We start from the raw sequence: 27,447 nt of genomic DNA on the forward strand, positions 1-27,447 counted from the left end.
AACAACAAAGTGTATCCAAGTCAATTTTACAGTATAATAATAAGATCCAGTAATTTCCTGATCTATAGTACACAAAACTAAAATCCAGTAGCATCCAGTATCAACTAGTATTTTGGATAGAAGCCCTTCATTGATATATTCACACCGTGCCCTAAAAAGTATTGCAGGTAGGCCAAGCTTGGTACAAAATTTAAGGGATCAGATTAAGCGGATAGGTCAAACGTCGATTGACTTGGCAATAAAGAAAACTAATGAACAATTCGGTTTTTCTGAGTAATTTTCATCCAAATCAAGGAAAAATTGAACTTTTTCAAACTATTACTTTTTTTTTCAAGACTACTTTTAAACACCAATTTACTGGTTATTATCGTTTGGTTTTTATTCATAAGTAAGAAAATTGAGGAGAAATCGGTTTTTCCGGGAATTTTCCACCCATCTATAGGAAAATCGACTCAATTCCGATCTATTGCTTCATTTTCTATGGCACCTGCATTTACATGCATTTACCTGCATTCACATGCATTTACCTGCATTTACCTGCATTTACCTGCATTCACATGCATTTACCTGCATTTACATGAATTTCACCTGCATTTACATGAAAAAAATGTAAGTTCCTCCCCCTTGGCTAAAAATTGACTTTTGACACAATCTACTCTATGTCATTATTTGAAGTGTAACAAACTCATGAAACACATGTTGGATAATCGGACTGACACCAAACTTGCGTGACTTTACCTTGAATTTACTGGATTTTGAGATCAAGTCCGAATTACGCTGATCTAGGGTAGGACTTATTTACTTACTTACTTACTTACTTGTTCGATGGTCGTACAGATCAATTGTGATCCATGACCTCCACAGGAGTCGCCTGAAGCTGGCTCTATCGCTGGCTATTCTAGAATATCTCAACATGCCCTTTTTCCTTGACATTATCATGTGATTTTCACAATTTTTATGGTAGTTTCTGATCATGGATTGTTATAATGGCTAAACCACCTCCTGATTCTTTGGTTATTTACATGTTTTCTATAAGGAAACGTTCCCTTCTTTCATCGTATCGCTTTGTTGCAAAATCATGGACCATAATTCTCACTTCGCAACAAAATTCATAAAGTTTCATTCCTAAGAGTTCCAAAATGGACTAAAAGACATTGCCTTTAACTAGTTATAACGTATTTTTGAATGTTATCTAATTTATTGATAATATCATAAGATTATCTTATGTAAAATCGTCAAAAATGACACTAGCCCTTTTTACATAAATATTTATTAATCTGTCTATATTATAAACACCCAATTCCTTTGCTGATACAAGAATGGAAGCCGGTTGAAGCCATTTAGTGAAGCCGGAAATTGAGGGGTATCAGAGAGAATGGGATGTAATTGGGGGTCATGCAAATCCATTTTATGAAGACGTGTGAAGCTGAAAATTCTGAAGATGGGTACCATGGGCGCTCCCGATACTCTAATTTATTAGAATTGTCACAAAAATTCTTTTATTAGAAATTAACAAAATTCTAAATATTCAAACCAAAAAATTAGCAAAAATGAATGAAATCCAAAATCTATCGAAATCAACTCTCAAATTCCATTAAAAAACCCGAAAAACGACTGCAAAAAATACAAAAATTCTGAAGAAAAAATAAATTAATTTTTCCTATTTTGAATTCTTTTTTTTGTTAATTCTTGTTCGTTTTGGCCAGAAAACTGGAAATTTCACCAAAAAAATCTTTTTTTTACCTTCGACATTCTCGTCAAAATTTATTCGTCATTCCAGTTTTATTGCTTAAATCTCTTCTGTTTAGTTTTGTTGAGATTTTTGTGGCTATTTTGTGAATTTTTTTCTTTCTTAATGTTTATGTCCACATTTAGCTTTGTGAACTCTATACTGCGTTTCATGATGATTTGCAGAAGATGTTGTAGATGTGAAATTGAAGATTCTGAAGAATTGGGGGACTTTTGAAGCTTTTGACGAATGCAGTGAACTTGAATGAAAAAGCACAAAAGTTGATAATTTGATATTTAATTAATGCAAGCTTTAAGCAGGTAAAGTGGTAGCTAAGAAGTGGATTTGTGTTTGAATTTGAGTCAATTAAAGCATTTTATTGGCTTTTAATGAATCTTTGCATTTTTCAACGGTTTTCTTTCTACTTATACGACTTTAAGCCCTCATAACCATCGAAAATTCAAAAAATCGGAAATTTGCAAGTGGAAGCCAGCGATAGAGCCATCTTCAGGCGATTCTTGTGGGAGTTCATGGTTTACAACTGATCTGGACGATCAGTGAAGCAAGTAAGTGAGCCACTAATTTAAAATTGATTAATTAACTAACTGACTTCCATCAAGAGAGCGGAGCTGAACAAATGATCAAAAATTATCATAAATGATCCAAATATTCAAAAAAATTTAATCAGCTCTGTTTTCCGCCTCCGAACAGTACGACATGTCAATTTTCATTATTCATCGTAAAAAATTGTTGAAATCAACTTCCATGCAGTCATCATGACATTCTCACATCTTGTCATCATCCCGATGTTGTAGTCAGTGAGGATTCTCAATACCAAAATCATGCTCAGTCTTAATTTCATGATTTATCTAGACCAAAATAACAAAGAATTCCTTTGTTTTTCCGATTTTAGTGCAAGTATCCCTAGAATAGAATAGAGCAAATAAAGCTTTGAGCCACGCTTCCTAGCATGCTTATCTTGTATATTGAAGGGAGCTTCTTCGGATCTTGCTTTTTGTCTGCTAGAGTATTGGTATTCAAATCGACCTCGTTCTTGTCTCTATGCCTGGAATTCTGAAATTTGTTTCCTAAATTGAGTCTTACCAACTCAAAATCAAGCTAAAATCCCTACTAGGCAAGGAGCATGTTCTCAAGAGCTTTTTCATCTTAAATATACTGGATAAGATGAGAATCCTTGCGAGTATTGCTTATAGTCCAGGAAATGTTCAAAAATTAACATTTCAATTTAAAACATTGCAAACTTTCCGACACAAGCTGTCACAAAATTTGATATAAATTAAGGAAGTCTTTTGCGGAATCAAATTTATACTTAAAATTATGTCTTTTTTATAAAAACAAAAGCCTGTCCTCTTATCTGTTTATTTTGACTTTTTAGAGGCAACAAAAAGTTAATTCTAAACAGGAAAGAAAAACAAGTTTGAAATCACTTTCGGTACACATAGCATACAGCGCATTTCATGAGATTATGTCTTCAAACTTTCCAAATAATCATAAACAAAAGCTGAAATTTCACCAAAAAAATCCTCAAACAATGACAATCAGCAACAAGTCATACAACTAGTAAAATTGCCATTTATGCCAAAAAAACAAATGATCAAAATCACATTAGCTTCATCATCAATCAATTACTCAAGCAGCCATCACATCTCGTTAATTTTTTTTATTTTATTTTTGAAATAATATTCAGTCACAAAAAGGTTAAATCGATGTTTTAAAAATGCTAATAATAGCGAAAAATGTTCATCAAATAAATCAAACGTATCTTAATTCATGTGGACGTTTCAGGCTTGTATCTTCAGCTATATTCATTCAACATTTTATGTAAATATAAAAAAATTGACACGCGATTTATGTTGTCAATGAATATTTAAATAATTTTTTATTTTGTGGATGTATGCTGTCATCGGGAATGATTGAGAGTGACCGGGAGACCCTTTGCAGTTTAGTAATTAATTTTTTGAAGATTATTTGATGATTTTTTGGGGGATTTGGTGATGATTTGTAAGTGAAATGGTAAGTGAGAATGTCAGGGTCAAACTTATGCTTCTCTCCGCGCGTTTACTGTATTCTACACTCTTTTACACTTTTCCGTGCTTCTCTACGCTTCTTCAAGCTCCTTTACGATCTTTTACGCTTTTTTGCGCTCGTTTACACTCATTTACGCTTTTCTACGCTGTTCTTTGCTTTTCTATGCTCCTCTTCGCTTCTCTACGCTCCACTACGCTCTACTACGCTTCTCTACGCTCTTCTACACTCCTCTACGCTCCTCTATATTTATTTACGTTCTTCACGGTCCTCTACTCTTCTCTAGGCTCTTCTACGCCTCTCAACGCTTCTACACGCTACTCTAGGCTCTTCTACGCTCATCTACGCTCATCTACGCTTTTCTACACATTTTATCATTCTTTTAAACTTTTATACGATTTTCTACGCACCTCTACGTTCCGATATGCTTTTTTACGCTCTTCTACGGTCATCTACGTTATTCCGCGCTCCTCTATGGTTCTTTAAGTACATTTGCACTTTTTACGCTCCTCTACGTTCTTTTACGCCTCCTCTACGCAACTCTATACTTCATTACGCTCTTCTACGGTTCTCTGAGCTCCTTTACGCTTCTCTACGCTCCTCAATGGTTCTCTACACTTCTGTACGCTCCTTAACGCTTCTCTACGGTCTTATTTACTCCTCTTCGCTCTTCTCTGCACTTCTACGCTTCTCTACGCTCTTTTAAGCTTCTCTACGCTCTTTTACGCTCCTTTACGCTCTTCTACGCTTCTCTACGCTTCTATCCTATCCTCTTCGATCTTCTCCGCCACTCTCTACGTAATTTCCCAACGTTCCCTAATCCAATATCCAAATATTCACCTCATTAACACCACTCTAACTCCAAAAATTCAAAAAAATGCGCTTCTAAACCTCACAAAACTCATAATTTTTCAACTTGTTAAACCATAAATTCCATAACTATTAAGCCAGCATGACTCATCTTTATGTATTTATATTTATTAAATAAATGTTTGTTTTATCGGAGATACTCGCGGCTATCAATGTGATAAGATAAGAAAAACTGAAAAACTAAACAAATGATAAGGCAAAGATTTCGATTATTTTACTTCCAGCTGTGCTCAGTGAGAGTTCATATTTCTAGTGTTTATTTTGTGAATTTTTAATTGGAATTCTTGAGTAAATTTTGTGGATTTTTTGTAGAATATAAAGGAGCTGCAGAATGGCTTCAAAGAGTAAAATGTGTAAGAATTTAGACAGGAATCAGTGCTGAGTAGCCACAAATTTGTTAATTGATGGATAATCTGGCTCTAGACAGGTGTGACTCTGACTTGGTACTGGATTTAGCTTAGATGCTGCATTATGTCAGAGCCCTGTACCGACTAATGGCTGGCGTGGCTCAGACTTGATGCCGGCCTTGGCTACGGGACAAAATCAGAATGTGCCGAAGCTACGCGATTTAAGCCGAGTCAGTCCGTCATCAAGTCAAAGCCACTCCATCCTAATCCCAGAATTCAGATCAATCACCCAACACTCCTTCACTATTCAGCACATCTTCATCAAAAATCTAACATAATTCCTCACAATTCTTCTTCTCAAATTTAGCATTTACATGGCGACAAAGTACACCATCTGATAGAATTCCAAGGCAAGCTGTGCAAGGTGGAATTGACGTCGGAGGACATGAAATGTATGTTGGGCGTGCAATGCACTGTAATGTAATGTTACCAGCAAAAATAATTCCAGCAACGCGTAGCGCATCAGTTTGTAAGTAAAAAATTTGTTTGATTTAAATCAGTGGTGGGCAACTTATGTTCCGCGGCACGTTAGTCTGCCTCAATTTTTTTAGAAATGTCATGAACCTCATGTCGTGTGCGGTTTTGGTCGAGGATTACCACCAAGTTGTGCCGTGTCATAAAAAAGTTTGCGTACCACTGATTTAAATGTTCGAAGTGTATAGACCGAGCTGTATATGGCGTGATTTGGGGGATATTGGGGAGGTTATGTCTAATTATCGTATTTATCGTACTAAATTGACCATCTCATGACATTTCCTATATTATTACAGCTTATAACGGTTCTGAAATTCCAGTACATAATTATGAAGTGCTAACAGGGAAATCAAGGAGTTTTAGATGGTTGCCAGCTTCTGATGGTTAGTATTAATATGATATAGGGTCAGTAGGGTTGTCAATCTCAGGATTAACATGTGCTGAGTCTCGGAATCAATCTTTTGAGTCCTGGAAATGATTTCTAAACTACATAAGTACTCAATTCTGGCATTTAAAACCCAAAGGATCAGTTCTTGACCCAAGAGCATGTAGTTGACTTAAATTCAGTAAGAACATGCCGCCTTGAGTCTACTCAACTCCATACTCAATAACAATAGACTCAAGTCGACATCTCCTTCCTAAATCCGAGTCAACTTCATCCTCTCCTTTAACAACCTACTCTAACTTCTCCCAAATCACAGGAAACGTCGCACCAGGCGCCATCTCTGTCGGTGAATATGGACATGAACATTTATTCATTGGTCGCGCTCCATATCAAAGTTCAATGACAATTGGTAAAATTCATCCATCACATCGTGTCTTGTACATTCCATTTTGTGGACATGAAGTTCCATTTCAGCACTATGAAGTTCTTGTGTCGACACAAAGGGACAAGAATAAGAAGGACAAGAAAAAGAAGGATAGGAAGAAGAAGAAGAGCCGAGGAAGTTCGAGTTCGTCAAGTTCCTATACATCTAGTTCCAGTGACACTGATGATTGTCGAAAGAAATGAGAAATTTTGGTGGTTTTTTTAAGAATTTAGAATAAATTGATTGAATTTTAGTGTTAAAAATTGATGGTTTTTTGGGGTCTGGGATGGATTTTGGGATGGTAAGTGGAAGTCAGTGATAGAGTCAGCTACAGGCGACATCTATGGGTGGTCATGGATCTTATTGGATCTGAATGATCAGCCAAGTAAGATTTTAGGTTCAAATACCCAATTTGGTAGAGTTTTAGGGGACCAAGATGCAGCTACGCACCCTAAACCTTAAGTACCTCAATCTAAGTACCCTAAGCAACTGCCCTAACCCCTATCCTGTACTACTCGGTCCCATACCAACCAATAACACCGAAAGAATCCAACAAAATCAATAATAATATCAACAATAAGCCGCACACAGCACAGCAGCACAACTGACATTTCTCAAATATGCTGACAGCAAACATTAAACATTTGTATTGACTAATTGCTGTGTAACAATGTAGCATATGCTTAGTTTGTCTACACGTTTTAATCTCAATTAAAAATCATTGAATTCTAGAAAATGTGGCACGTGTGGCGCAAAAGCGAAGGTAACCTGTTTTGTGCAGAGATTTCTATCAATTAAGCTACAAGAATCTGTTGATTTATAGAAGAAGCTATGGTGACTAAGCTGTTTTAAATGTTTTAGCATAGTTGCGTACCCTTTTGATTGAATTTTGATGTGGGTGGATGATTTGGATGATCTTAGATTAATTTTGTACATATTTGACTGAATTTGAGTGTAGTTTTGACAAGATTTTAGCATAGTTTCACACCCTGTGGACAAATTTCAGTATAGTTGTATACCCCTTTTTGAATGAATTTTATGATATTTTTGTATATTTTATAATTGCACTGTGACTGAATTTCAGCATAGTTTTGCACCCCTTTGACTGAATTTTGTCATAGTTTTGCACCCCTCTGACAGAATTTTATCATAGTTTTGCACCCCTTTGACTAAATTTTGTCATAGTTTTGCACCCCTTTGACTGAATTTTGTCATAGTTTTGCACCCCTCTGACTGAATTTTGTCATAGTTTTGCACCCCTTTGACTGAATGTTCTTATGTACTCATTTAGCTTTATTTGAAATATTTTAGTACCCCTTTTGACCTAATTTTAGTGTAGTTTCACACCCTTTTGACTATTTTTTACATAGTTCTGCACCCCTTTTTTCAAATTTCAGTATAATTATGTACTTTTTTGCCTGAAATTTAGCGTAATTGTGAGCTTGCACTTGATCATAGTTATGTACCCTTTGTTTCCATTTTTCCTGATTTTTGACATAGTTTAGTACCCTTTTGACTCATTTATACGCAACATTACGCACATAATTGATCATATTCCGACATTCCATACCAAAGAACGATCAAAACTCCATTAAAGATGCTCAAGGCATTTAAAAGTACCGCAAAGTATCAATTGGATGACCTATAGCAACTACCTGCATGTATCAAAAAGTCTAGACATCTAAGCTCCTCATTAAGCGTTTTATAATAACCCGAAAAAAAGAGCCTCAACATGTGCATATAGCAATTACACATCACATTTGACTTCTTGATTTTTAAGCTTTTACAGGTTCACAAAATGTCAAGGCTGACTTGATCAATTTTGACACTATTAATGAAGATGTTACGAAATTCAACATCCATTATTGACGGGGACAATTGACTAGTTATGTAAGAATATTTTGTGCTTCTTAATTCCGCTTAAATCTGTGAATCTGCGCCAAATTGTGTCCAAAAATGGCAATAAAAATTGAGAATTATTCATTTGAACTTAGCAGCGACATTGACCACACAATCGTGACATTTGGTCGGTCTATAGCGCCATTAGTTTAATTAAATCTTTTGCGAAGATGAGTCAATGATTTTTTTGTAGATTTGGGTATTTTTTTGGACTTTAATGTGAATAAAGCTTCTTTGAATTTAGAAACAAAATCTAAACTTGACATATGCAACAATGAATTAAGTCGGATGGTATTAAGTGCTGCTTGGGGGTCACTTTGTGAGTTATGGTGAGGATTAGATGATGGACTGGTGATTTGGATGCTAAAATGTCACGATTTTGATATTGTAGGAATTTTGGCGGAATTTTTTTTTTTGATCAGAATTTTAGCCGACTTTTTTTTGTCTGAATTTTGCTTAATTTTTTTGGTCAGAATTTTAAAATATTTTTCGTATTCTGTCAGAATTTCAGCCGTCTTTTTTGTCAGCATTTTAGTCAATTTTTTTATTTTGTCAGAATTTCAGCAAATTTTGTTTTGTCAGAATTTTTGTAATTTTTTTTTTTGCCAGAATTTTAGTTAATTTTTTATTTTGTCAGAATTTCAGACCCCTTTGTTTTGTCAGAATTTTAATAGATTTTCCGGCATTTTTATTTTGTAAGAATTTCAACCGACTTTGCATTTTTTTTGTATTCTGTCAGAATTTTAGCCGACTTTTTATCATTCCAGAATTTCAGCCGACTTTTTTTTAAATTACCATTTTTTTACTTTGTCAGAATTTTAGCCGACTTTATTTTGTCAGAATTTTAGTCAATTTTTTTTTGTCAGCATTTTAGTCAATTTTTTTATTTTGTCAGAATTTCAGCCGACGTTGTTTTGTTAGGATTTCAGCCGAATTAAAATTCTGTTAGAATTTTAGCCGACTTTTTTTTATTATATTAAAATTATTACCTATTTTTTTAATATGCCGGAATTTAAGCCGACTTTTTATCATTCCAGAATTTCAGCCGACTTTTTTAATTTACCAGAATTTTAGCATGACAGATTTCCACCGGACATTTAAATATAAATTCCACATTAATCAATTTCCACCTGCATCACATATCAATGCCAAACAAGCCTCAAAAATCCTTTGCTATTTCACATTTTTTTTTGCCATTGTGTTATTGAGCTACCTCAATCAATGTTAAGAGATTTTCTTGAAATTTAATGATGATCTCTTAGCTTTGCATTGATGATTGAGATGGGTCATCATCAGATATTCTTTGATGTGCTAATGATACCCAAATTTGTTGGATTAACGCCGATCAAGACGAAAATAACAATTTTTTGTGCCATTCATGCTGTACGCCGTGTGTAGAAAATGAAATTAAGAGTGAATCTCCATTAAGGTCATTGACTTCTGCGTGTACGAATGGAAATCATGTGTATGCTGTATATTCATAGAGCTGAATATGAAGCTATTCAAAACTGTCTTTTACTATTTGTTTATTTTTCTATTATTATTAAATCATAAAAAATCAATAAAATTGTGTTTTTTTGGTAGAATTTTTATAGCTTTTGATTACTCAATGAATTCTATTTGTGGACAGCATTTTTTATAGATTTTTTTATCAATTTGACTTTTGCATTTTTAAACGTTTTTAATGTCTTTTAAAATGCAATAAATATCACGGGAATTATGCAAATTTGACAGAATTTGCAGCTCGGTCAAAACCGAGACTGAAGAGCGAAGTTTGAAGCCCGACGACGACCGAAGACAACCGAATACGACTGAAGACGACCGAAGATGGCCGAAGATAACCGAATATGACCGAAGACGACCGAAAACTATCAAAGACGACTAAAGTCAACCGAAGACGAATAAAGATGACCGAAAACGACCGAAAATGGATTTAAGACAACCGAAGACAACCGAAGACGACCGAAGATGACCGAAGACAATCGAAGATGATCGAAGACGACCAAAGATGACTGAAGATGACCGAAGACGACCAAAGATGACCGAAAACGACCGAAGATGACCGAAGATGACCGAAGACGACCGAAGACGACCGAAGATGATCGAAGATGACCGAAGAAGACTAAAGACGACCGAAGACGACCGAAGACGACCAAAGACTACCGAATATGAAGACCAAAGGCTGGGAAGTTTTGTTCAACAATTCAATAATCCTTAAAAATCCCGCACAATCATTCACAATACTGCGCATCATCTCATCCATGCAGAACTCCAACAAACGGAAAAAACACACAACAAGTTCTGATCATTTTTTTGATAAATTTATTCCTTAATGACTGATTATTAAAGAATTTTCTAATCGCCATATATTTCACCATCATTAACATAATCAAGATTTTCAACAGCTTCTTCCCCAAACCGACATTCAGATGTTTACAAACAAAAGCCATCGTTACTCACCGTAACCTTTTGCACTTCTTGTGTCTTTTGATAAATTGACATCACGCCTTGTTAATTTTCATACAGAAAGCGACAATAAAAATAATAAAAAATAAAACTTTTTGGCAAAAATGTTCCGGTTTTGTTCTCATCATCGTCTATCTTGTGTTCTGTCATCCTCGATATTATTAAAAGTTGAAAGGATTAAACGATGTCGGGAGCAGGTTGGGATGCTCGAAAGTACTTACTTATTTACTTACATACTTCGCTGACCGTACAGAACAAGTATGATCCATGGCCTTCCTCATTTGGCGCCTGAGGCTGCCTCTATAGCTGGTTATCGTTTACCAATTTCTTTCCATGAATGATGCTCGAACTATTGTCTGGAATTGCTCGGTTCGGTTCAAGGTCAAGGGAATGATGTGCAATGCATGCAAGAGCTGAGTAAGTTGAGAGTAATGCTCATAAGCATGTCTGTTAGGGACAGCCATTTGCTCATAGCATTTCATACTCAAAAGACAATTTTAGACCTTCTTTTGGTGGATTCTGTTAACCTATCTAACTAGAACAAATGAAGACGACTTTCACGTATGTATGGACGACTAAGCTGACAATCTTAGCTTCAGGCTAGGCTTCGTGAAGATTATAATGTCATCAGCTGAAACTTGCACTAGCTGAATGGAATTTGGGATTGTTTGACCGACTTACTTGTGATATTTGAATTTGGTTCATAGAGTTTGGGAATATTTTGGATTTGATTTGTTGGGAAATGACTTATGAGTTGCTGATATGGCGAACTGGGATCAATCGGCCTGTTTCATTAAAGTGGATTATCTTCATTTTCGGATTATCCAATTCAGCTTATTGAAATATCTCTAACATTTCCAGAGACTCTGGAGATACGGTACGATAAAATTCCGTACCACTGGTACACCTTTGGAGAAAACTAACTTTGTCATATTGGGTAAATCACTGTTCTGGTTCAAAGGATGGCATTGGATATGGTGCTGTATCGTACTGGAGCATAATCCTTAGCATTATCGGAGAAATCAGCTCCTGGTTGAAGGTTTCAATCGATTAAGTTCAATTTTGAGAATCATCATGCGCGGCAATGAGTCAAAATGCACTCAAACTCAGTCAGAATCACAACAAATCTAGAATATGCACAAAAGATCATCAAAACTACCCTAAAGGTCAAGTTAAATGTCCAATACTTTCCTAGAATCAAGCTGAAGCACTGCCAAGCTACAAAGCAAGAATATTGACAAAATATCACATAAACTACCCGACAAGTCAAGCTACAAGTCCAATACTTTACCAGAATTTATCTGAATCACTTCAAAGCTTAAATATGGCCATAATATCACATAATCTACCCAAAGAGTCAACTTACAATCTCTTAAACCTCCCAAAAAGCTACCCTATGACTCCAATGACTCCAACACCAACCCAAACCATCACAACATCATCTTCCCATCCCTCCAACTTTTATTAAAACTTTTTTTTTACAAACATTTCTTCTTATTCACTCAACAAAACAAACGAAAAAGACCAAATAATAGAGTCACAGCGCTCAAAAAAACCGAAAAAAAGAAGAAGAAACATGACCGAAGTCAAATGTAGCTATAAAAGACCCATCATCTTAGTCAAATGCATTCAGTAAATTTTCATTCGTCAAAACCTTCATAGCAAAACTTAAAAAAAACTTTATTAAAAATGAAATTCGCAATCGTTTTATTTGCCGTTGTTGCTGTTGCCGTTGCAGCTGCTGCACCACCAAAAGTTAATCCAAATAATGACGTTCAAGTTCTTAAGGAATACAATGATGTCTCAGAAAATTCTTATAAATTTGGATTTGAACAATCTGATGGAACAAAGCGTGATGAAACTGGTGAAGTTAAACTTTTGGGAGAAAATGAAGGTGTTGTAATGCGTGGATCATACGAATATGTTGGACCTGATGGAAATACATACAGAGTGAGTTGATGTGATTAGTTGTTGGGGAGTTGTGGATAGGTTGATTAGGATCGTAGTGACTTCTGGGCTTGGAATTGTGCAGTGTTATTCAAATTGTTTTGTGTCATGGGATATCTTGGTTTGAGCCATGACTAAACAGCACATAGAATGCAATTCAAGCCATTTAAACCAATTACCGAATTGAAATTGATTGAGGAATTACCGATCAATTGTGATCCATCATCACACTTCAATAGTGTCTAAATCTGGCTGCATAACAGCCTAAAGCTTGCCAAATTCCAATTTTAAGTGTCAAAATAATCAATATTTATGATTAATTCTTCCTGAATAACATAATATTGAGTCCAAGCTCACTTAAGTAGATTTTTCCATACATGATCCAAATCGACTTCGAGTTCTTCTATTCCGGGTGTACAGAACAATTGTGATTCAAGCTCTCCTATTGCTGGATTGCCAAGTTAATGGTAAATCCGTTCCTAGATGGCTCTGTACAGTTCCTTTGCGAATTGGTGCTAGATTTGATTCAAATCATTCGCTATTCCAGAGTCAACTCATTAATACTGGATTTTATCGATTAATTGATGACTTTAGCATTGATTAATTGAGCATCATCTAGCTATTCATAGCTCAATAACTAAGTCTACAAAAATTGATAATCGTATGCAATTTGAACCATAAATTTTGTTATTGGATCTAATTTTTAACGACAAACATTAAAAATTCTCCTATTTAAATAATCCTGACTCGATAACATCTCAATCTCTTCTTAGACATGCTTAGACATTCTTTTCTCCATTTTATTATCTATAATATATGCTGAAAATTTGCTAGAATAAGAACTAAATCAATGAATTATTGTTATTGATGCTTTTCTCTTTTGTTATCTTAATTCGCAGGTTGACTATGTTGCTGATGAAAATGGTAAGTTGAAGAAATTAATTCTTAAGGATTATTGAGACTGAGACTGAATCGAAGAATCGAAGACTAGAAAACCCGAAGAGCGAGTCCAAGTCCGACTCCTATTGAGTCTGACTCAGGCTTCTACTTTGAGTCTTAATCCGAGTCTGCGACCGAAACCGAGACCGAGACTGAGTCTTCGTTCTAGACCCAGGCTGAGAAATTCCGCGGTAGTACCGCAGGATCCATTAAAATACCGCAAAATACTGCCAAATACCGCGTAATTTCATATAAATATTGCCGATCACGCCTAGTTTCTCAGCCTGATTCTAGACTTAGATCAAGACCAAAGCTTTACAGTCTCAATCTCGATATTTCTCAAGACATGATTTAATGTCAAATTTATGCCTTAAAACCACTAATCACACCTTCTTCTTTTCTTTACCAATTACAGGTTTCCAACCAACTGGAGCTCATCTTGTAGGAAAATAAATTTCCTTTCTGTTTTGATTCTCAATTCCTTTTTGTCTGTTATTCGAGTTAATAAGCAACACCAACTGCCAAAATTTTTTGTAAGAAATAATTGCAAAAATTTTTTTAAAATAACTTTTGTAAATAAAATTGAAAGTCCGATATAAAAATTATAAAATTTTGTAAATTTTTTTAATGATATGTAGTGTTCATCCATTGATATTGTAAAAATTGATCTTGAGGCTGCTCACTTATTATTTAAAGTGGAAGAAATGGGGCTTTTCTAATTCCTACCCTCAATCCTATTCCTCCACTCTTATTCCCGCACTACCACATTCCCTTTCAATCCGCCATTCACACCTACCTCCCCACAACCCTCCACCTTTCTTCCTCAAATTGTCCCAAAATCACCTTAAACCTAAAAAAATTCTAACTTAGAGTTAACAAAACTTCATTTTGGAGCCAACTCTAATGAAATTCGGACTTAACTGGAGTCGGATTTTGGAGTCAGATTGGAATCCAGTGTAGTCCGATTTCTGGAGTGTTACCAACTCTGTTCCTAGTCATGAGTGAACAGGCTCAAGCTTAAACATATCATTTGATGACCAATTATGAGATCAGCTGCAAAATAAAGTTCAATAAATGTGAAATTATATTTTTATTATATTATAAAAAAAATGTATTTTTTATTATTTTTGATTCTAAAAGTCAAAGCCAAACGTCAAAGATGACACACATTTTATATGAAGGAAGTCAAGACAACTTAAATCGACGTTTTCATACAAAAATCCGAGTCAACTTTGATAATCAATCCAAAATCCAACTCTAGATCGCCGGGACTCTGACTTGATATGTAGCAGATCTAGTTAGTCAGAGTCATGCTGTCCTATTGCCGGATTTTGGATCAATTACCCAACTTGTGCTATTCAGATCTAATCCTTAATTAAAAAATTACAATAAAAATCCCCAAAAATTACTTATAAAATCCTCCATAATCACATTCATACATGATATTAATCCTCGCTACATCTCCTTTACTCATCGCCGTTCTCTGTCCAATAACATTCCTGTATTGTTCCTCAATCGGCACTATTGTTCTCCTTCCATTTCTCGAGAATGCCAACGGATCATAATGCATGATTGAATAATAGTCATACTGCGTACCAAAATTACTAAATTTATTAGAATCAAGCTTATCAAAATTATATCGACTGTCTTGCTTAATATTGTTCCATAAAATCTTGACATATTGATCACGATCTGGATGATTTTGCATGTGATCATATCCCAATGTGTGAATTAGCTCATGGATTATAATTCCACGTGAGAAACAGCCGTCCTTCCGCAACGACACAAGTTGCTCACCACCGGCACGTCCAAGAAACGACGAACAATCATCACCCGAATATATTAATATAAAATCCGATTCTCTTGAGCGTGGCGTAAAGCGTATGCATGTATTCATCTCAATGTCATCCATGGCTAGACGTATCATCGTCTTTTGTTTAGATGCTGTGAATATTGTGAGAAAAGAATTGTGAGAGAATTGAGTATAAAAAGGTTGATGAGTTAATCGGATTAGCGAAGGGGGATGTTTGGATGTTACGTAACGTATTTTAAGACCCTTTAGCACTCCTTCCAGGGTACCCGCTGTCTGAAAACGCACTGAGTCGACTGGAACGCTTTGCAGCAAAATTACGAACCAAAATTTGGTTCCTCCGTCCTCTATCCGTTATGTAATTTACGAATGATACCCTTAAGGGGTCATTCACTTATTACGTAACGCTCTTAAGAAGTTCGCATGCTCAGACTTTGTTATGGTGGTGTAAAATGCTCATGGATTGGATATACTCACAATATTCCGAACCAACAGAGGCTATAGGCAGTTAGACCTATCTACAGTCGTTCCCAAAACCCAACAATATACTCCCATGCCCCCAAATCCAAGCCTAACTAACTAAGTCACATAACATCCGAACAGTCCCCCACCAATTCTTAATCTCCCATCATCTTAAACACTCACTGAATCTTGAACTTGACCAAAACTTGTAAGGTATTACGACAAGACCGTTTCTCATTCTCCAACGGTAATTTGTGTCAATTATGCCTGTCCTTGACGGTAGACCATTCTCATCAACTTCTGTTTCATTTCCAAAGAAGAATTTTTCTTGATTTTTTGCAATTATCATGTCACCTTAAAAAAGAAGAAAGGAATGTTATTGGTGTGTATTTTAGGTGTGGAATGTTTAGATTGAGTAGCACAGGGCGGGTAATTAAGCTTAGATCTGGAACTGTAGCTGTGTGAGGCTGTAATGGTGTCTGACCATACCCAGGCCCATTGTGACTCTGGTATGTTGATGGATTCAGTTAAATCAAGGCTGGCAAGTCTTTGGCATGGTGTCGGACTATGACAGAGTCAAGCCGATCTGGGAATGGCTCAGCACAATGCGAGACCTGGACTTTTCTAATGTCGGTGTGACTCTGGCATGGTTCAACAACATTCGAGAGACTTGTTTGTCTGAACTCAATTGAAATCGACCCAGATTAATGTGACTATGGCATGCGCAGGCTGGTGTGAATCTGGCTTTGTCCAGTAGCATATCAGAGACTTGCTAACCTAAATTATACTGAATCCGACAAGCCCAGGTCAGTGTGATTGAGGTATGTCTAGGCTGGTGTGAATTTAGAACCATTCGAGAGACATTCCAGCCCGTGTTCAACTGAATCCGATACAAGTCAGTGTGACTGAGGCATGCCCAGGCTGGTGTGAATCTGACATAGTCTAGAAGCATGTCAGAGACTTGCCAGCCTCGATTCAGCTGAGTCCGTCAACATTTCAGAGTCACATTGACCTGAGCATGACCTGAGCACTTGCCAGCCTGAGTTCAACCAAATCCAGCAAGATTCTAGAGTCACAGCTGTCTTGGCATGATCTGGCACCATGATAGAGTCACAACGACTTGAGAATTATCCAGCACCATCCCAGAGACTTGCCAGCCTATGTCCAAATTTAGATCAATTACCCGACATCTGCTATTCTGTACAAAAAGTAACCTTACCTTGGAAATACTCTCCATTCTCAAGTCCCTGCTTCACAAAATCATCAACCAAGAATTCCTCCGTCTTATTTGCCGACTCCACAAGCTGATCACTTAGCACTAAATTATGAATTTTTCCCTTCAAGTCATCAGCATTATCATCAATGTCTGTGTCATCAAATCGACTTATTGTCACTACTGTCTTATTAACAAAATTCTTGTAATTTAATTTATTGACTTTTTGCTTCAGTAGCTTTATAGGATCGATTATGTCGTTAAATCTCTCGTCTTCTTCCTCAAAAAATACAATTTTGTCGTCATTATTGACTGGATATGCAGCGAGTTTTGTTATTAAAATTAACAAATTAAGACACAAATAAATTCTTTCTGACATTTTTTGGTGACGCTAACTGGCTTTGTTGATTTTTTTTTTGTTGTGTGCAAAAAAGAGATACAAAGATGCTGTTAAGGTGGATTTTTTTTGGTGACAAATGTTGAGTCGCTCGGAGAGAAAAAATGAGAATAAATTTGAATATTTGATCATCTTTGCTCATTTTGAGAGATGTTGACGGAGAGCATTAGACTTGTTTAAGCTTGTCTGACTAATTCCAAAAAGACACATGACTTCTGATGAGCGTGAAATTGGAGATTTTATTAAATCTGACTCCATGTGAGCATCATGCCGGCTTTGAGATACATCATGACTTTTCTATACCAACAAGCAAATGAGTGACGTCTTACAGCATCCAAAGCCTGACCAAAGGGCGCACACCCTTCAGTCAAAATGTTTTGGATATGCTTTTACTCTATTATTTATCGCATTTTTTCCGGCAAATAGCTAGTCATCGGCGGTGTATTTAAAGATATTAAGGTATACCACGAGAAGATATACACTTGACATTTGATCAATCTCGTAGTCAGACCTCAGTTTCTCTTAGCATGATTCCTAACTCAAGTCGATTAATTGATCGAAAATCGGGCATAATACCGTTGTTACTATGACTTAGTATCGGATTCGGCTCAAACTTCACTCCGATCTGGTTTGACTCTGGTACCAAGTTAGCGTGACTCTTTCATGATTCCTTATTTCAACCTAATCCGGCACCATACAAGACCCGAACTAGTGTTTAAAATTTTTAATTTCACTCTTAAGAGCGAAAATCAAAGGAGTCGAATTGAATAAAAAAACTCTTATTTTTATTTTACTCTTGAGCGAAATTGATCAATTTTCCTCACGCTCCTGAGAGCGAAATTTTTTATTTCACTCCCAAAAAATTTCACTCTCAGGAGCAGGAGCAAAATTCTGAATTTCGCTCTTAAGAGCAGGAGTGAAATTAAATGTATGGAAAAATATTTTGGTCGTTATTGGCCGTTATTGTCAATCATTTGATTGTTTCCGGAGTCCAAAAAGGTTACTTTCTTTTATGTTGGGACCCAAGTTGTCATTTTAAGTATTAGACATGAACTTTCAAGGTCTGGAAGTACTTCCTTTAACCATTTTTCTATGCCAAATTAAGAAATTGCATGAAAATTATCTAAAAGGAAGACAAAAATGATGCAAAAGTTGTGTTATTGCAAAGTTTAGTCTAAAATCGACAACCTTGTGCATTTGGAAGTGAGGAACTGACTATATCCAGTGCCTGAACTTCCAAAAACTTCATTTTCTTTAATTTCGATCCCAATTCCATTTTCGAACTTTTTGAAAAACATGTGGAACCGACCACTTCCGCTGGTTCCAGCACGAATTTTGATGTTTCTATCCACTTTAGATGATCCATATTACCCAATAGCCCTATAAAATGTTCAAAAAGTCACCTATTTCCATTGCAATTCCAGGAAAAAATATCTTATAACGAAATTCTCAAGAAAAAATGATATTAAGCATAGAAGTCATTGCCTTTTTGAACATTTTATAGGGCTATTGGGTAATATGGATCATCTAAAGTGGATAGAAACATCAAAATTCGTGCTGGAAGCAGCGGAAGTGGTCGGTTCCACATGTTTTTCACAAAAGTTCGAAAATGGAATTGGGATCGAAATTAAAGAAAATGAAGTTTTTGGAAGTTCAGGCACTGGATATAGTCAGTTTCTTACTTCCAAATGCACAAAGTGGTAGATTTTAGAACAAATTGTGCAATAGCACAACTTTTGCATCATTTTTGTCTTCCTTTTAGATAATTTTCATGCAATTTCTTAATTTGGCATAGAAAAATGGTTAAAGGAAGTACTTCCAGACCTTGAAAGTTCATGTCTAATACTTAAAATGACAACTTGGGTCCCAACATAAAAGAAAGTAACCTTTTTGGACTCCGGAAACAATCAAATGATTGACAATAACGGCCAATAACGACCAAAATATTTTTCCATACATTTAATTTCACTCCTGCTCTTAAGAGCGAAATTCAGAATTTTGCTCCTGCTCCTGAGAGTGAAATTTTTTGGGAGTGAAATAAAAAATTTCGCTCTCAGGAGCGTGAGGAAAATTGATCAATTTCGCTCAAGAGTAAAATAAAAATAAGAGTTTTTTTATTCAATTCGACTCCTTTGATTTTCGCTCTTAAGAGTGAAATTAAAAATTTTAAACACTAATCCGAATAGACAAGGAATATGTTTATGAGTATACTCACTAAATTGAGCATGGTCAATTGTATTGATTAATTAATCGTCTTCTAGGTGAGTGAGATAAGGGAGAGTCACGTCACCCAGATGCCAAATTTTAGGACTCAGTGAGTCTCAAGTAGAGTTGGCAATGCTACATTTTAGTAGTCCGATGTAAATGGTGACTGACTCCAGTGGAGACCAACTTTTGGAGTTCAACCAACTCTGGTACCAAGAGCAAGCAAAAACGGCTTTTCGACACTCTATTGATGTCCGGATCCCAATAAAAACACCTCAACATTGAATTCCTGTTAACTCTATATCACAAAAATAAATTTTCATTGACTACGTGGCTTAATCTGCTCAAACCCCTAATTTCATCATTTCTTAGTAACATTTTCACATCACATGTATGAAAAATCGTACCAAAAATAAATCTCAAAAGACCAAGTCAGCCTTTAATGATGATAACTAAAAGTCATCAAATATTTATTTAAATCTACAATAATTGAAGCAAAAAAAGCTAGTTTAATGATGATGATAAGAAGACGCAGAGATATGAACTAATAGAACTGATATAATTTAAATCTACTTCACATCAGTTCCTCTATGCATTAAATTCAGTTAAGTCGTTGAGTGAAGTCGAGTTCCTCAAAAATGTCAACGATTATCGAACAGTCAACATTATCAGCATCAAATATTGATGTAAATAGTTTGACTGAATCATTAAAATATTTTGGAACAGCTGATTATGCTGTATTTGTGGCTATGTTGGCATGTTCGACACTTGTTGGACTTTATTTTGGATATAAGGATCATCAGACGAAACGGAAGAATAAGAAGCTTGGACGACAAACAAATGCTGATGATTATTTAGTTGGCGGTAGGAAGATGAAGGTGGTTCCGATTGCTTTGTCACTTGTGGCTTCATATGCGTCTGGAATTACGCTGTTGGGTGAGTTTTTGGGGTGTATTGTTACATGTCTGGATGGCACAAGGTCACAAAAGGGCACAAAAATGTGGCTTAGAGACGATGTCGATGTAGCTTAGTGTCAGGTCCACGTCGAACCTTGATATCCATGTCGGCTACAACTGCCTGAGCATGACAATTCGAAATCAGCCATCAAAGTGCCCTATCAAGCAAACAGACCACTTTTAGGTACCGCAAAGGTCTTTCTGTGCCATAAATACATGCTAATTGCCTGTTATGGATGCCGTCAAGTCTCAATGTTGATACGACGATATGATGATCTTCTAGTGAACATGTTGTGCTGTTCGGACAACTAATTCTACATTTGCAGTTTATAATGAAGCAGCTTAGCATTGTTATCACAAATCAGCAAGTTTAAAGCACTTGTGAGACACCGCAAAAGAATCAATAATGTTATATTGAAAATATAAAGGAAAAACTTATAAATTGATAAGCAAAAGTGCACCATTGGGAAATTGGTTCTTGAGAGAAATGTGAATGTACACATCATAAGTGTGGAAGTACCTTGACATTGATTACAGCTGTAATATCAGATTTTGTGCTTTTTTCTGTGAATATGATTAGAATTGTCACTTAGGAGGTGAATCTAGACTCTTCATTCATTCAATTCTATTCAATTAGGCATAAGGGATTCGTCATTATAAAGGCACTGCTTCTCGTTCAAGTGGCTATTTTCTCGATTTTTGACTCAAATAATTCCTAGAATAGCAGTAATCGGCAATTTACTTAGTTTCCTGACCATATAGATCAATTGCAATTCATGGTCTCTCTCAGTTTGCGTCTGTAGCTGACTCTATTGCTTGAAACTGCTTGTAAATCACCGACGTCAAGTGCATTTACATCTGTATTGATCCATGAGTTAACAAATTGCTAAATCAATCATAAATCCGGCACCAAATAGTTGTGACTCAAACTTTGTAATAGATTAAGTTCAAATCCGTCATTATGCTACGGTCATGCTGGCCTGGGCCTGTTTTTCGATCAATTAATCGATTTGTAGTACTCAAGATAGACAGTGGAATTCAAAAAGCTACAAAAATTCAAAATTAGCATACTTAGGAGAGCTTGAAGTCGACTCAGATTTTATATGAAGCCGAATTGACTTGAGTCAACTTTTCCATACAAAATCCAAGTCATCTTCAAGCTCTGATACCCAGCATACCATCCTGAACTAGCAGTACCCATCCCCTACCTCAACATAATCATAACCATTCTTTTTTTGACATTTTCATTTTCAAATTTTCCACAATTCATTTCAGGTACGAGCACAGAGATTTATCTTTATGGTACACAATATTGTTTCTTCCTACTTGCAATCATCTGTTCCGCATTTATTATACATTTTATTGTCATTCCTGTATTTTATGAGCTCAAGATAACATCAACAAATGAGGTTTGTCTGGATTTTGGATTCATGATATGATTTTTTGTTTAATTTTGGACAGGGATTGTTAGGAAATTATGTAACATGCTGATAGGGAGAAGGGTTGTGTGAGGGTAAGAGGCTGGCAATTTTGGTACGGAGTTCAAATTTTGGTACATGGAGTCTAAAATCGTCATTTTAAATGTTACGTAATTTCCAAACATCCCCACAATCATATGTTATGACTAGGTAATGTCTAGTTCCACCATATCATTGTCCACTCAGGTTAATTCCTTAATTAACACAAAATTTGGCTAAATTTCTTATAATTTCAGTATTTGGAAGCACGATTCAACAGAAAACTAAGATTGATGGGTTCAGTGTCATTTTTGATTGCAATTATACTTTATTTACCAATCGTAAGTTAAAAAAGCTCCTTAAAGTTAGGCAATGCATGATTTAGTGATACACCTGAATAGCACAAATCGGCTAATTGATCCAAAATCTGGTACCAGGCCAGCGTGACTCTGGACTCTGATCTGGTCGGTGTATGGATGGTGTCGGACTCAAATCAAAGAGTCACTCTATCCACTGTAATCGAATAATTGATCGATTAACCTATTTGTGCTACTCAGAATCAAGGTTTTCAATCTTGGAATTAAAATGTACTAAATTCTGAGATCAATCTCTAAATTATCTCCATACAAATCAATCCCAAGATTGAAAACCCTACTCACCCTAATCCAAATCATCAAAATCATCCCCTAGGTAATCTACGTCCCAGCACTAGCCTTTAACCAACTAACTGGAATCAACATCCATGTCATCACACCAATATCCATGTTTATTTGTATTTTCTACACATCATTGGGTGGAATTAAGGCTGTTGTGTGGACAGATGTGTTGCAAATTACACTAATGTATGGAACATTGTTGCTGATTGCAATTAAAGGAACATCAAGTATTGGAGGTAAGGTGGTTTTGTTGGGGATTAGGGGAAGAGTTGAAGGCCATGGATCACAGTTGATCTGTAAGGCCAGCGAAGTAAGTAAGTAAGGGAAGAGTTGAGCCCTGGACTCCTAAAATTGGACTCTAAATTGACGATTTATGCGTTTTTTGGAGTCCGAATTCACTGGAATCAGGTTAAGTAGTCGGAGTCACGAAAAGGAGTCAGGCTTTAAAATGGAGTCCTGGCAACTGTCGACTAAGATGTGAATTTAGAACCAAATACCCAATATGTCCATTTTTGACCTATTTTACATCCTTTTCTATCCAAAAAATCATCTTTTCCAGGTCTCGGAGTGCTAATAGAAAGGAACATCGAAGGAGGTCGCTTTGACGCACCAGAGTAAGTACAAACTATTGTACCTAGTGTCATGTTGTAGCCACTGTGTGACCACACCTAAGTGCCATACTCTACACTACCTAATCCATCTCTATAACCTATTTACCCCTTTCTACCCCCCCTCAGCTTCCGTCTAGACCCAACCCTACGTCACACATTCTGGACACTAACAATCGGTGGATCAATCTGGTGGACATCAATCAATGGCACAAGTCAAGCATCAATTCAACGTTATTTGTCAGTCAAGAACCTTAAAAAGTCACAAATGACTCACATCCTGTTCACAATTGGAGTTATTGTCTTAATATCCCTGTGCATCTATAATGGACTGTTGCTGTTTGCCATGTATCATGACTGTGATCCTCTAAAGACTAAGTTAGCTAAGGCAAAGGATCAGTTACTTCCGTTGCTGGCTATGGAGACATTAAAGGACTATCCAGGACTGTCAGGGCTGTTCATATCCGGGGTATTTTCAGCAGCACTTAGTTCCGCATCAACAGTATTAAATTCAATGGCTGCTGTGGTTCTGTACGACTTTTTCAATGCCTTTCGATCGGAACCGCTGTCAAAACGTGGAACTGAATGGGTCATGCGTGGAACTGTCATTATAGCTGGAATTATTGCTGTTCTGCTTGTTTATGTCGTTGAGAATCTTGGTGCTGTTTTGCAGCTATCGATGAGCATTCCAGCTGCTGTTGGTGGTCCGTTGCTTGGTGTCTTTATTATTGGAATTATGCTACCATGGATTGGTGCCCGAGCGACTTATTATGCTACAATTTGCAGCTGTGTTGCTACATTTTGGATTATTTTTAAGGCACAAATGGAAATTATGTCAAAAAGATTTGTATTTCCGGCTAAGGATACATCAATTGATGGCTGTTCCTATAACTTTACATCTGTATTGCCCATTGTTGATGACGTCACTGAAGATGAATACAAGCATGACCAGATATATCACATCTCATACTTATACTACATATTAGTCGGATCTATGCTTGTTATTGTCATATCTGTGGTATTTAGTCTGTTTATGGGATTTCAGGACCCTAGGTCTGTTGACAGGAAGTTGATTGCGCCATTTATGAGACGGCATATCCATTTTGATCCGGTTGATACAAAGGATGACGAGGAAACTGTCGTTAAAGTTTATGAAATGCAGGAATTTGATGCACAAAAGTAATTGAAAAATGTACTTAAATGTATTGTAGACTTTTAGACGAATTGTTAATAAAAGGGTTGGTGCTTAGGAGTAGCTGAGGTACCCAACTGTACTGTAGTATGAGGAGACACACTATAGCTGCTAAATCTATATGCTGCATTCGACTTATTTCAGTCTTAGCTTTAACATGGATCTAGCCAACCTCGGCACTACCCTACATCGACTCTACCCTAGATCGACTCTGCCCTAACTTGACTCTTCCTTACCTCGACTCTATCCTACTTAGACTCAACCCTATCTAGACTCTGCCCTAACTTGACTCTGCCCTAACTTGACTCTACCCTAACTTGACTCTACCCTAACTTGACTCTGCCCTAACTTGACTCTACCCTAACTCAACCCTATCCTAACTGGACTCAAAAATGGAAAAATTACCATCTATCTAGACTCTGCCCTAACTTGATTCTACCCTACCTCGACCCTACCTCGACCCTACCACGACTCTACCCTACCTCGACTCTACCCTACCTCAACCCTATACTAACTCGACTCTATCCTACCTTTACCCTAACTCTACCCTATTTTACCTCTATCCTACCTCTACTCTACCTTGCATAGGGCGACCATCTGCTGTATTTTTGCCGGGACGTTGCTGTACTTTTCTAACTTGCTGCTGTGTCCGGACAAAGCTTCATAATGTCCCGATTTTTTGCGAAAATCCTCTGGCCACCCTAACCTTGCATCTACTCTACCCTACTTCTATTATATCCTGCCTATCTCTACCCAGCCTACCTATACCCTGCCTCCCGATACCCTGCATACCTATGCCTTGCCTACATCTACCCTGCCTACCTCTACCCTATGCTCTAAACTGCCTAAATAGCTTCTTGAATTGATTCTTAATTAATTACCATTCAGTTCCATTATTTCTGTCTAATTTGCAGTAACCTTTGACACTTCTAATCTCCTAAAATTCACTTTAATTCTTATTCTGTACGACTCATCGTCTACACAGCATCTTCTTATTCCCCGCAGCATCACATTGTGCCTTTCGAATAAATAAACAAAAATAAATCTTATAATTGAGAGAATCAACCAAAATGAGAAGATTAATTTCTATTCTTAAATTGGGTAAATGTCGAATGTTGCTTGATTTCAGACTCTCTACAGTCTCATTTTGGACAGTCTAATTTGAGATTTCAGAGTGTGCAGGCATTGATTATGAGTTTATTGCTTCTTTTTGTGATTTTTGCGCCACTTTTGGCTTATCCACAAGGTGATAAGATTACGTATGCAGCAGATGATGACAATGACGTCCTGTCCAGGTTTAGGCAGTTTGAGATCTTGCCGTCGAGAAATTCATCAAAAAATTTCTTAAGACATCCAGAGGCGTCGACGGCACTCGAAAATGGTGAATATTTTCAGGGTGATATGAGACTATCGCCGGAGCAAGAGCAATATTATCTCACGGATGCGGATTTGGATGGTGAGGATGGTGAGGGTGCTGAAGGTATTTGGTCTAGAACTGGAATATTGAATACCAAATTCCGATGGCCGAAGGATAAGGAAGGGAAAGTCAATGTTCCATACAAGATTGAGGAGTCGGCCAATTTCTGTGAGTATAGACAGTCATACAGTCAGAGCAACAGTTAGAGCGACAGTCAGACAGACCAGACAGTCAGACAGACCAGACAGTCAGACAGACCAGACAGTCAGACAGACCAGACAGTCAGACAGACCAGACAGTCAGACAGACCAGACAGTCAGACATGCCAGACAGTCAGACAGACCAGACAGTCACACCAGACCAGGCAGTCAGTCAGACCAGACAGTCAGACCAGATCAGACAGTCAGACCAGACCAGACAGTCAGACCAGACAGTCAGACCAGACAGTCAGACCAGACAGTCAGACCAGACAGTCAGACCAGACAGTCAGACCAGACAGTCAGACCAGACAGTCAGACCAGACAGTCAGACCAGACAGTCAGACAGACCAAACAGAGCGACAATCAGAGCAACAGTTGGAGCGACCAGTGAGGCCAACAGTTGAAGCGACTGTCAGACAGAGCGACAGTCAGAACAACAGTCACAACAACAGTTAGAGCGACATAAAAATTAATTTCTCTAAATTGCAGCTTCATATGAAATATCGATGATCAAGCTTGCATTTGCGGACCTCCAAGAGTACACATGTGTTAGATTCAGACCACACACAACCGAGCCTGACTACATATCCATCATATCAGGTCGTGGATGTCATTCAAGAATTGGTAAAATTGGCGGGAAACAAGAAGTTTCGTACCAAAAAGGCGGCTGCTTCTCACGCGGCACAATCATCCATGAACTAATCCACACACTCGGCTACGATCACATGCAGAACCACGCAGAACGTGACACATACATTACAATTAATTTCGACAACATTAACACTAATCAACGTCACAATTTCGAGCGTGTTGATCCAAAAAAGTACAATAATTTTGGAACTCCATATGACTACATATCAGTCATGCATTATGGACCAAAAGCATTTTCAAAGAATGGCAAGGAAACAATCACACCAAAGCAGGCAGCATTTAAGGATAAAATTGGACAACGGAAGGGATTGAGTGTTGGCGATGCACAGCGTATCAACAACATGTATGAGTGCCAAAAGGCAAAATTGTAAATTCTTAAATAATTGAATAAAAATTCCCAATGTTTATTGATTAAGTTTGTGTGTGTCTTATTGTTTTGAGAATGATACGCAATCTAGATGCATAGAGTTCATTGGTGGTGACCTTATGGGAAAAGACAATCAGCTGTTTTGAGCATAAAGGGGTCGTTTAGTTGTTATGGAACGCAATTAGGACGGGATTTTGTTTTGGATTTTAAATAGGGATGGGGTTGGGTAAGGGATGATATCTAAAATAGGAGATTTAACTACCCAACTCC

The 27,447-nt window shown here is 36.8% G+C and overlaps 5 protein-coding genes across 5 annotated transcripts; 4 read left to right on the top strand and 1 right to left on the bottom strand.

The window, feature by feature from the left end:
- The first annotated feature begins 4,849 nt into the window (after positions 1-4,849).
- On the top strand, positions 4,850-6,598 carry LOC139088659 (natterin-3-like). The gene is made up of 4 exons (XM_070637917.1): positions 4,850-4,998; positions 5,360-5,521; positions 5,823-5,909; positions 6,228-6,598. Exons 1-4 carry the CDS (start codon positions 4,977-4,979, stop codon positions 6,536-6,538), a joined length of 582 nt encoding a protein of 193 aa, XP_070494018.1. The 5' UTR covers positions 4,850-4,976; the 3' UTR covers positions 6,539-6,598.
- A 5,735-nt stretch (positions 6,599-12,333) lies between these two features.
- On the top strand, positions 12,334-14,196 carry LOC139088623 (flexible cuticle protein 12-like). The gene is made up of 3 exons (XM_070637878.1): positions 12,334-12,650; positions 13,547-13,571; positions 14,002-14,196. Exons 1-3 carry the CDS (start codon positions 12,390-12,392, stop codon positions 14,037-14,039), a joined length of 324 nt encoding a protein of 107 aa, XP_070493979.1. The 5' UTR covers positions 12,334-12,389; the 3' UTR covers positions 14,040-14,196.
- A 526-nt stretch (positions 14,197-14,722) lies between these two features.
- Positions 14,723-18,248, bottom strand: LOC139088640 (hatching enzyme 1.2-like). Its single transcript, XM_070637894.1, has 3 exons — positions 17,078-18,248; positions 16,042-16,212; positions 14,723-15,530 (listed from the first exon to the last, which is right to left on the bottom strand). Exons 1-3 carry the CDS (start codon positions 17,448-17,450, stop codon positions 14,992-14,994), a joined length of 1,083 nt encoding a protein of 360 aa, XP_070493995.1. The 5' UTR covers positions 17,451-18,248; the 3' UTR covers positions 14,723-14,991.
- A 2,020-nt stretch (positions 18,249-20,268) lies between these two features.
- On the top strand, positions 20,269-24,556 carry LOC139088642 (sodium-coupled monocarboxylate transporter 1-like). The gene is made up of 6 exons (XM_070637897.1): positions 20,269-20,609; positions 21,905-22,038; positions 22,344-22,427; positions 22,777-22,978; positions 23,302-23,356; positions 23,480-24,556. Exons 1-6 carry the CDS (start codon positions 20,312-20,314, stop codon positions 24,531-24,533), a joined length of 1,827 nt encoding a protein of 608 aa, XP_070493998.1. The 5' UTR covers positions 20,269-20,311; the 3' UTR covers positions 24,534-24,556.
- Positions 24,557-25,686: 1,130 nt separating this feature from the next.
- Positions 25,687-27,225, top strand: LOC139088630 (high choriolytic enzyme 1-like). Its single transcript, XM_070637885.1, has 2 exons — positions 25,687-26,127; positions 26,649-27,225. The coding sequence occupies exons 1-2, from the start codon at positions 25,734-25,736 to the stop codon at positions 27,179-27,181; spliced, it is 927 nt and encodes a 308-aa protein (XP_070493986.1). The 5' UTR covers positions 25,687-25,733; the 3' UTR covers positions 27,182-27,225.
- The last annotated feature ends 222 nt before the right edge of the window (positions 27,226-27,447 follow it).

Source organism: Chironomus tepperi, unplaced genomic scaffold, assembly GCF_022539635.2.
Source record: "Chironomus tepperi strain 1889 unplaced genomic scaffold, CSIRO-AGI_Ctep_v1 contig_168, whole genome shotgun sequence".
Lineage (NCBI taxonomy): Eukaryota > Metazoa > Arthropoda > Insecta > Diptera > Chironomidae > Chironomus > Chironomus tepperi.

What these genes read in the sequence shown, in the direction of transcription:
- LOC139088659 (XM_070637917.1), top strand. Translation starts at nt 4,977, where the DNA reads ATGGCTTCAAAGAGTAAAATGT. An exon ending in AACGCGTAGCGCATCAGTTT is followed by an intron (nt 5,522 to 5,822) that starts GTAAGTAAAAAA and finishes ATATTATTACAG; the next exon opens with CTTATAACGGTTCTGAAATT. An exon ending in ATGGTTGCCAGCTTCTGATG is followed by an intron (nt 5,910 to 6,227) that starts GTTAGTATTAAT and finishes CCCAAATCACAG; the next exon opens with GAAACGTCGCACCAGGCGCC.
- LOC139088623 (XM_070637878.1), top strand. Translation starts at nt 12,390, where the DNA reads ATGAAATTCGCAATCGTTTTATTTGCCGTTGTTGCTGTTGCCGTTGCA. An exon ending in CTGATGGAAATACATACAGA is followed by an intron (nt 12,651 to 13,546) that starts GTGAGTTGATGT and finishes CTTAATTCGCAG; the next exon opens with GTTGACTATGTTGCTGATGA. An exon ending in CTATGTTGCTGATGAAAATG is followed by an intron (nt 13,572 to 14,001) that starts GTAAGTTGAAGA and finishes TACCAATTACAG; the next exon opens with GTTTCCAACCAACTGGAGCT.
- LOC139088640 (XM_070637894.1), bottom strand. Translation starts at nt 17,450, where the DNA reads ATGTCAGAAAGAATTTATTTGTGTCTTAATTTGTTAATTTTAATAACA. An exon ending in GAATGGAGAGTATTTCCAAG is followed by an intron (nt 16,213 to 17,077) that starts GTAAGGTTACTT and finishes TTCTTTTTTAAG; the next exon opens with GTGACATGATAATTGCAAAA. An exon ending in TTGGTCAAGTTCAAGATTCA is followed by an intron (nt 15,531 to 16,041) that starts GTGAGTGTTTAA and finishes CAATATTCACAG; the next exon opens with CATCTAAACAAAAGACGATG.
- LOC139088642 (XM_070637897.1), top strand. Translation starts at nt 20,312, where the DNA reads ATGTCAACGATTATCGAACAGTCAACATTATCAGCATCAAATATTGAT. An exon ending in GTCTGGAATTACGCTGTTGG is followed by an intron (nt 20,610 to 21,904) that starts GTGAGTTTTTGG and finishes AATTCATTTCAG; the next exon opens with GTACGAGCACAGAGATTTAT. An exon ending in GGTCGCTTTGACGCACCAGA is followed by an intron (nt 23,357 to 23,479) that starts GTAAGTACAAAC and finishes ACCCCCCCTCAG; the next exon opens with CTTCCGTCTAGACCCAACCC.
- LOC139088630 (XM_070637885.1), top strand. Translation starts at nt 25,734, where the DNA reads ATGAGTTTATTGCTTCTTTTTGTGATTTTTGCGCCACTTTTGGCTTAT. An exon ending in TGAGGAGTCGGCCAATTTCT is followed by an intron (nt 26,128 to 26,648) that starts GTGAGTATAGAC and finishes TCTAAATTGCAG; the next exon opens with CTTCATATGAAATATCGATG.